Raw genomic sequence first — 9,211 nt, 5'->3', positions numbered from 1 at the left:
GTGGACGATTCAGCCCCAAGTCAGAGGGCAGTGGCCAGTTTCCTAAGCTTGTGAGCTTTATCTCTTGGTAGCATTTCATTTGTGAAATGGACAAAAGTACCTTTTAACGTGTACTAAGATTAGATTACAGCTGACCTGGTTGCCTTTTGTGCCTTATTTGGATTGTTGCTAAGGAAATTGTGAGGTGTCTCCCGTGGTTCTTCACCTAGTTTTGCAAACGACTCTCTCACGGTTATGACTTTTATTTTTACCCATACTTGTCCTTTTGGTTTTTCTGGAGATCTTTTACTCTACAGAGTATACCCTTTGGTGCCCCTTGGCTTAGTATGTCAGGTACCTTTTCTAGAAATAATGTCGAGGTACTTGTCTTAGAGGGCCACAGTCTCATGTCCCAGGCAGCCTAATCGGCCAAGGGTGGTGTGGGCTGGGTCTCCAGTCACTGAGTCAACAGAGGTGTGAGGACTTTGCATGCCATTCATTCTTCCCTTTTACTGCTGCCTTTGGGTGATATCACATATGACACGTCCTGTTTATGTCCTTGGAGATAAAAAGCTGACATGTTGTGTCTTACTCTAATTGTCTCTATTTCTGGAATCAATCAATGACATCATTTTGCAGAATCAGAGAAAGATCTTCGATACATTGGCAAAATTTTGGATGGATTTTCCTTGGCTTCTAAACCGTTATCTTCTAAGAAAGTAAGAAAACTATTTTTTACAAAACTGATTTCATGCTTAAAATATCTGCTGCTATATAATCTGAGTTATATAAGTAAATTCTGTTTTCAAAAAGCAACAGCCTGGTTACTAGTGATTGTCTAGGAAAACACTGCATTAGAAATGTCACATGTTCAAACATCTAATTGCTAACATTTTAAATCCAAACTAAAAGCAAGTGGTTATTTTCACTAAAAGAGACACACATTGCCAGGCACAGTGGCTCATGCTTATAATCCCAGCACTTTGGGAGGCAGAGGTGAGAGGATTGCCTGACTTCGGGGGTTTGAGACCAGCCTGGGCAACTTGGTGAGACCTGTCTCTGCAATAAATCAAAACGTTAGTTGAGCTAGGCATGGTGGCTCACACCTTTAATCTCAGCACTTTGGGTTGCTGAGGTGAGAGAATTGCCTGAACTCAGCAAGTTGAGGCTGTGGTGGCTATGAGCATACCATAGCACTTCAGCCTCGGGGACAGAGTGAGACTCCAACTCAAAAAAAAAAAGAGACACTCATTAGAAACATAGTGGGAGAATGAAATTGGTATAATTCTAGGGACAGCTGGGCATGGTGGCTCACGCCTATGATCCCAGCACTTTGGGAGGCTGAGATGAGAGGATTGCCTGAGCCCACAGGTTCAAAACCAGCCTGGAGAACTTGACGAGACCTCATCTCTACAATAAATTTTAAAAAATTAACTGGGCGTGGTGACGCATGCCTGTAATTTCAGCTACTTGGAAGGCTGAGGTAGAAGGATCACCTGAGCCCGCAGGTCGAGGCTGCGGTGGCTGTGAGCGTGCCACTGCACTCCAGCCTGAACTACAGAGTGAGACTCCAACTCAAAAAAAAAAAAAAAAATTCTCGGAGCAGTATTACCTAAGAAAAGTAGAAAGCTATCAGAGAGCCATACTAATCCACAGCCCTGACTCCTCCCAAAGCTCTGAGCTAGCTTTGGTGGGGTTCCCTGTGTCCTTAGCAGAGGCCTACTGAGAAACAAGCTGCATGCAGTGAGCAGAGTGGAGGAGAGCTCCTGGTGCCTCTGCAGATAGTCTTGTTTATGTGAGATGTTGAAACAGCTGCAAGTGAAGATCTGCCCTTGGGCCAAATGGTGCTCTTCCTTAATCCCATCAAAGCCACATGTGTACAAGCACACACTCAGGGGAGTTGGGGTGCTGGCCAGCTCAGGAGGGGTGCCTGGCCATCGGCCTTGTCAGCATTCCTGTTTCAGATTGTTCCACATGGTAATCAGCTTTTCATTTTTTATCCAGCACCTCTAAGGTTTGGCCTGCAGTTCTCCAGAACAGTGGAGGCAGGGGGCAACTTTGATTTGTTTCCTTGTGGTAGTTAATGTGTTATAACAGCAAGCAGAATATATTTAGAACAGTGCTTGGTACAGAGTATGCTGCTATTGTCACCAGAAGTGTCCAATAACATTAAAGGAGGACTTGGGTCTCTTACATATTGGAAAGGAAGCATCGTTTGAAAATGGTGGAGAAGTACTCACTTGACTTAGGCTTCAAAGATAAAAAGGACTAAATCCTGACCCCAACTAGTTCCCAACCAGTGAGGGTGGCAGACACACAAATATAACGTAGCTGGGGTATAGTGGTTCATGCCTATAATCCCAGCACTTTGGGAGGTCTAGGCAGGAGGATCTCTTAAGGCTAGGAATTCAAGATCAGTCTGGGCAATAAAGCAAGTTTCTGTCTTTACAAAAAAAAAAAAAAAAAAAGAATAATTATGACCGGGTGTGGGGGTGTGGTGGCTCTCTCGTGCCTGTAATCCTTGCACTTTGGGAGGCCAAGGTGAGAGGATCGCTTGAGCTGAGGAGTTCCAGGCTAGCCTAGGTAACACAGCAAGACCTTGTCTCCACAAAAAAGAAAGATGGAAGGAAGGAAGGAAGGAAAGAAAGAAAGATTAGCCAGGCATGACAGTGCATGCCTATGATACCAGCTACTGGAACGAATTGCTTGAGCCCAGGAGGTTGAGGCTACAGTGAGCTGAGATCGTGTCACTGCACTCCAGCCTGGGTGAGAGAGTGAGACTCTGTCTCAAAAACAAAAACAAAAACAATGTAGTGGGGCAGAGAGCCTTAAATACAGAGACCAAGTACCAGGGCTTCCTGGGAGGCTCCTTACTGGAGCAGGACTTGGGTAGGAATGATTCAGAGGAGGGATGTGTACCCTGGACTCTCAGACAGGCAAGTTCTCTAGATACAGGTCGAGAGGCCACACAGAGCAGTGACTTGGCAGTGAGAGAAATGCTTTCACTCTAATGGAGGACATGAGAAGAGTTAAGGACACACACCTCTTCTCTGCCACTCTCCACAAGGGAAGTTTTCTGGCTGATTTGGGAGTCAGTGTGTTTCAAGAAGGCGATCAGGCTAAGATGATAAAAAATAGGATTTCCTGACAGTGATAATAGCACTTTTTCATAGGCTTTTATCAGGCAGCACTTACAACCCAGCAGCACTTACAACCCCTGGGGAGCTTGGGAAACTCCCATTAGATGAGACTTCTGTGCAGCACGGTGCGGGCATCAGTCCTATTACAGTCCTCAAGGGAGTTCAGTGTGCTCTTGAGACAGAACCAGAGGAGAGAAGGACTGGTGCTTCACTGCTACAGAGTTCGAGTTGGCTTGATTACAGCTTTCAGGCACCTGAAAATCTAGAAAACTGCTTAAATGGGACTGGCCAAAAATATGTGCTTGTTAGACCCAGAGCACGGGAGATCATTTAGTGCAGTTACTTAAAAATATCTAATACTTTCTTTTAACTTACCTGTTATGCTATCATTAATACCTGTCAGTATTAAAAATATCCAAATTTCCCAAATAATATTTCAATTTCAGTGCAGTCCACTTTTAAATTAAAAACACCTTGGATCAAAAATAAGGCCTAAAGCTTCAATTTAGAACTGAAACATAACCAGAAAAAATAATTCTGAACTTAGAAGTATACGAAGTTATTATTTTTTCCATGCTTTGAATCATGCTTTTCTGAGGTTCTGGGTTTACAGGAGCCAGTCTGCATGTAGGTCATCATGTTGTATGCTCTGTTATTATTGTGATTGCTCTTATTGTATAAAGCATGCATGCCAGCATCTCTCTGTTGGAGCAGGCGGGGGATATTCTAAATGTCTGACCACTGGAACACTGGGGTCCAGGCAGCCCTTCAAATCTGAGTGGACACTGGTCGGACACTTGACCAGGCTGTTGCAGTGCTTCCAACCTGCTGAATTTTAGCTAGGGAAGGGGCAGGATTCGTGATGCTCAGAGGTGATGGGTTTTCTTGGTTAAATCAAACATGATCTTCTTGCAGCCTGTATTTTTTGGGTTTTATTTTGTTAAGATTTATCCACCTCCTGTGCTTCCAAGAGACTATCGACCGGTGCATTATTTCAGACCTGTGGTGGCTGCTACTTCTGAGAATTCCCACTTACTTCAGGTATTATCGGAGTCAGCGGGTAAGGCAGTACATGACCCAGTGACACATAGTAAGCACCAACTGAATGCCTCCAAGCGGGCGGAACTGCTAGGAGAGACGCCTATTCAAGGTATGTGCTGAGGAGAAGATTGGAATCATTACATTTCAAATAACCTGAGTTATCAAAATGGAAAGTTATTATTTTCTTTTTCTTTTCTTTTTTTTGTCTCTTACTCTGTCACCCAGGCTGGAGTGCAGAGGCAAAATCACAGCTCGCTGCAGCCTCAAACTCCTGGGCTCAAGCGATCCTCCTGCTTCAACCTCCCAAGTAGTTGGGACTATAGTGCTTAGATTATAGGCGTGAGCCACCATGCCCAGCTGGAAAGTTTTTATTTTCTCGCCAAAGTTTTTTTTTTTTGAGTTGGAGTCTCACTCTGTCGCCACACTCACAGCCATCCCAGCGTCGACCCGCTGGGCTCCAGTGATCCTTCCGCCTCAGCCTTCCAAGTATCCGGAACTATAGGCACATGCTACCATGCCCAGCCAATTTTTTATTTTATTGTAGAGACAAGGTCTCGCCAAGTTCCCTGGGCTGGTCTTGAACCCGCGGACTCGGGCAATCCACTCGCCTCAGCTTTCCAAAGTGCTGGGATTATAGGCTGAGCCACTAAGCCCAGCCTCTCGCCAAGTTTTTTACATGATTTTGTATTCCCAAACTGTGGGAATAGCATTATTTATTGTAAATAGCATATGAAATAGTGTACATATTCTTCACTTCTTAAGGCTTGCTTTTCTACCTTCAGTTTGGGTGGTGTCATTAAAATCACAACCCTTGTTGTGAACTTAACTATTTTCAGACTTTTGATAATTATCTGGGAAGGTGACTAAGGTACCTTTGCCTTCTCTGCACAGGCTGGGAAAGTCTGCTTTTTTTCCTCACGGAGAAAGGGTGATATAGCTCTTCTCCTGAAAACCTAAGAGGAATGGATATGCCTGAAAGTGTGGGAAGATGTGGAGACTCCCCGTAGAGCGTCGCGGAAAGGCTCACTGTGGGAGGTGGACTCGGGCTTTCGGGGGCTCAGGCTGTGTGTCGTTGCCACTTGAGAACGTCACAGAATCTCGGACATCATCAACCAAGGCAGAACTCCTGGTTTCCCGCTTCCTTCTTACCTTTCCTCTTCCTCCAGTCTTCCCCTCTCAGTGAATTACACCCCAGGGACCCATCGCTCAGACCAGAACTAGGAATCCGAATTCCAGCTCCTCTGTGTCCCTCCGTGCCAGGCCCTGCCCAGTCCCTCAGCAAGTCTTCTTAGCTCTGTCCCCAGTGCGTGCAGGACTCCATCCCCTTCTCTGTGTTTCTGTGGCTTCCCTGCCCCAAGTCTATGCCCCATCACCTCTTGTCTGGACTCCTGCAGTAGCCACCCGTTTGGTCTCCTGATTTCCCCTCCCTCCCCTCTCCAGTCTGTTCTCAAAAGCAGCTCGGGGACCCAGTCATGCCAGTCCCTCCCTTAGAACTCCCGTAACTACAGAAGCATCCCGACTCCCCCAAGCCCTTGCGATCCAGCCCCGGCCTGCCTTTCAAGACACGTCATTTACCGTTTTCCCTTCACCCTCCCCAGTCTTGCCTCCCCTGTCTCCTCTCTACCCCTAAACGTGCTGCCCGTGCCACCACCTCGAAATCTTGGTGTCTCTACTGTTTCCTTGGCCTCTGTTCCTCTCTTGTGTTTTTGTGAGTCTGGCTCTTTTTGTTTTCCTTACTTAGGACTTGTCTCGGATGTTCCTCTCTTCTCCCTGCCGCCCTTACTACCAGCCCACTCACCCAGGTCAACCTTGGTCCCATCGTTCTGCTTTTCTCCATAGCGCTCCTCTGTTGGGGGCTAGAGTGTTGTTCTTCAGCTTCTTCCTATCCGCTGCCCTCACTAGTGAGAGGTGGGACCTCATCTGCATTGTCCTCCAGCCCCCGGGCCAGGTCCTGGGGTGGAGTCAGCACCACTGAGCGTCTGTGACTGGAACCAGGACTTGTGCTGGCAGGATGGTAGCAGTCCTGGCCCCTGCAGCCCAGAGGTCTGGAGCCAGGTCGGGTTCCTTATCCTAGGCCCATTCCCATGCCCTGAAACGTCCCAGTGTTAACCTCCAATAAATGCCAACTGTGAAATAGTAGTCTTCTGACTTTATTACTATCTAGTTCTCAGGGAGATATGAACATAAGTGAAATACTAAACGTAAAATACTAAACGTAAAATACTCATCTCCAAGCCAGGCTCGGTGGCTCAGTCTGTAATCCCGTGCCGTTGGGAGGCTGAGGTGAGTGGATTGCCTGAGCCCGCGGGTTCGAGACCTGCCTGGGCAGCGAGACCTCATCTCCACAATAAATCAAAAAAAAAAAAAATCAGCTGGGCGTGGTAGCGCATGCCTATAATTCCAGCTACTTGGGAGGCTGAGGCAGAGGGATCGCCGGAGCCCAGCAGGTCAAGGCTGCGGTGGCCGGAAGCGGTCACTGCACTCCAGTCTGGGCGACAGAGTGAGACTCCAACTCAAAAAAAAAAAAAAAATACTCATCTCCAATTAAGTCAATTTGTGATATTGAACACATATGCACAGAGAAATGTAAATACAGTTGTCTTATACTTTTCATCTCTCATTGCTGTTTTTATTTAGGCTCAACTGCGTCAGTGTTAGAATTTCTATCCCAAAAAGATAAAGAGAGAATCAAAGAAATGAAGCAGGCCACTGACCTCAAGGCAGCTCAACTCAAGGCCAGGAGTCTGGCACAGAACGCCCCAAGCAGCAGACCTCAGCCCTCCTCTCCAGGTGTTGGACACTGCTCTTGGCACATGGCACTGGGTGATGGGACAGTCACTACAAGAGCCAGCAACTTCAAACCTTTTGCAAAAGATCCGGAAAAGCAAAAACGATATGAAGAGTTCTTAGTGCATATGAAACAGGGTCAAAAAGGTGAGTTGCCGTGCCTGGGTCTCCCATGTCTCAGGTAGGGTGAGAAGAGTGAGAATGCTACCATTGCTGTCACTGTTTTCATCTCGGTTCCAGATTTAAAGTTGAGGTATCCAAGCTGGGTGCAGTGGGTCACACCTCTAATCCCAGCACTTTGAGAGGCAGAAGCGAGAGGATTGTCCAGGCCCAGGGGTTCGAGACCAGCCTGGGCAACATGGTGAGACAATAAGTCAAAAATTAACCGGATATGGTGGTGTGCGCCTGTAGTCCCAGCTACTTGGAAGACTGAGGTGGAAGGATCACCAGAGCCCAGCAGGTCAAGGCTGTGGTGGTCGTGAGCCTCTGCACTCTAGCATGGGTAACAGTAAGACAACGACTCAAGAAAAAAAAAAAAGTTGAGGAATCCTGTTCTGCCAGTGTTTTTGCCTTATCCTGCTGCAAACAGTCCAAAGGTCTCAGGCCTTGGTTCTTGACCTCAGAAAGCAAGAACAATTGGCTTGTGTTTCTCTGTATCTCAGGCTCAAAGATAGCAATTTAGAGAACATGCTTTAGCAGTGGCCACTTGCTGTTTGCAAATACTTGACCTCTGTAAGTGTTGCATTTCATGTTTCACACCAGCATCTCACACTTTTTCTTAAAATCCCAACCATCCAGCTTTAAATCATAGTCTCAAGTTTGACTTAAAAAGATAGTCGATTGTTGGAAATGACATGGGAGAGAAAGTCACTCTGATTTATGAAGTAAACATGGCAAGAATTAGGAAAGAGACTGTTGTTAGGTGCAGTAGTCCTTATAGGGTTATTTCAATGGATTGTTTTTCTCTTTTTTTTGAGTCAGAGTCTCACTTTGTTGCCCAGGCTGGAGTGCAGTGGAATGCTCACAACCACCGCAGCCTCGACCTGCTGGGCTCAGCCAACCCTTCCACTTCAGCCTTCCAAGTAGCTGGAACCACAGGCATGTGCCACCACGCCTGGCTAATCTTTTGATTTATTGTAGAGACGAGGTCTCACCATGTTGCTCAGGCTGGTCTTGAACCCCCGAGCTCAGGCAATCCTCTTGCCTCTACCTCCCAAAGTGCTGGGATTACAGACTTGAGCCACTGTACCCAGCGGGATTGTTTTTCAAAAGCAGATCTTTGGGGAATATAAAGTCCATTGACTGTACCTTTACTCTGTCCTAACAGTCCACATTACTCATGTCTATTTGTTAAATTTTTTAAAAAGTTTAAGGAAATAGTGTTTTTCTGCCCAGATGCATAGATATAGTTGGGATGAACTTACCATTGTCTGGGAGTGGTGATGAGTTCGTTGCTTCTGAAGATTTAACCACGCGTTAGCCTCCCAAATGTTTTTCTCTATTATGTTTGGTAGACAGAATTCAATGCAAGCGCCATTTTGAAGGAAAGAATACTATTACCTACCAAGTACCTTCCCTGCCCAGCCCCGTCATCATAAAGCTGAGGACAAGGATTTGTGTTTCCTGTGATGAAATACACAGGGTGCAGTGGTGTCTACCCTATGTTCTCCTTTGAGCCCAGTGTTTTTTCTAGAAGTGAAATGATTTCTTGTTCTCTGTACCATAGATGCCCTGGAACACTGTCTGGATCCCAGTATGACAGAGTGGGAGCGAAGCCGTGAGCGGGATGAGTTTGCCCGGGCGGCCCAGCTGTACGTGTCTTCCCATTCGACCTTGTCCTCCAGATTCACTCATGCCAAGGAGGAAGACGACTCAGATCAGGTTGAAGTCCCTCGAGACCAAGAGGTCCGTTGCCATCCTGTCCCTCCCTGATGAACTCCGATAACAGAGCAAACACTTTGGCCAAAAATTTTAAATACTTCAGTGAAAATATTGAAATATATATGGCAGAGTAGAATAAGAAACTTTTATGCCCTAGTTTCCAATATACTTGAGCAAAAATATACGAAACAAGCTGTTTTGTAATTCTAGAAGGTTGATTGAAAATGTTAAACCGGAGCCGGACTCAGTGGCTCAGCCTGTAATCCCGCGCCTTTGGGAGGCTGAGGTGAGTGGATTGACTGAGCCCATGGGTTTGAGACCCACCAGGGCAGCGAGACCTCATCTCTACAATAAGTCAAAAAATCAGCCGGGCGTGGTAGCAC

General features: G+C 46.4%; 1 protein-coding gene across 1 annotated transcript; it reads left to right on the top strand.

Annotated features, from left to right (window-relative positions):
- Positions 1-622: 622 nt before the first annotated feature.
- LOC103255747 (G patch domain-containing protein 1-like) lies at positions 623-8,852 on the top strand (the record flags this gene model as incomplete). The annotated part of the gene is made up of 4 exons (XM_021710288.1): positions 623-698; positions 4,065-4,269; positions 6,798-7,094; positions 8,674-8,852. Coding segments are annotated over exons 3-4 (417 nt in total), but the record flags the coding sequence as incomplete, so codon positions are not given.
- Positions 8,853-9,211: the final 359 nt, after the last annotated feature.

The sequence above is a fragment of the Carlito syrichta genome, unplaced genomic scaffold, assembly GCF_000164805.1.
Source record: "Carlito syrichta isolate Samal-C Ts95f unplaced genomic scaffold, Tarsius_syrichta-2.0.1 Scaffold288375, whole genome shotgun sequence".
NCBI classification, from domain to species: Eukaryota; Metazoa; Chordata; class Mammalia; order Primates; family Tarsiidae; genus Carlito; species Carlito syrichta.
This window is presented reverse-complemented; position numbering and strand designations above follow the sequence as displayed.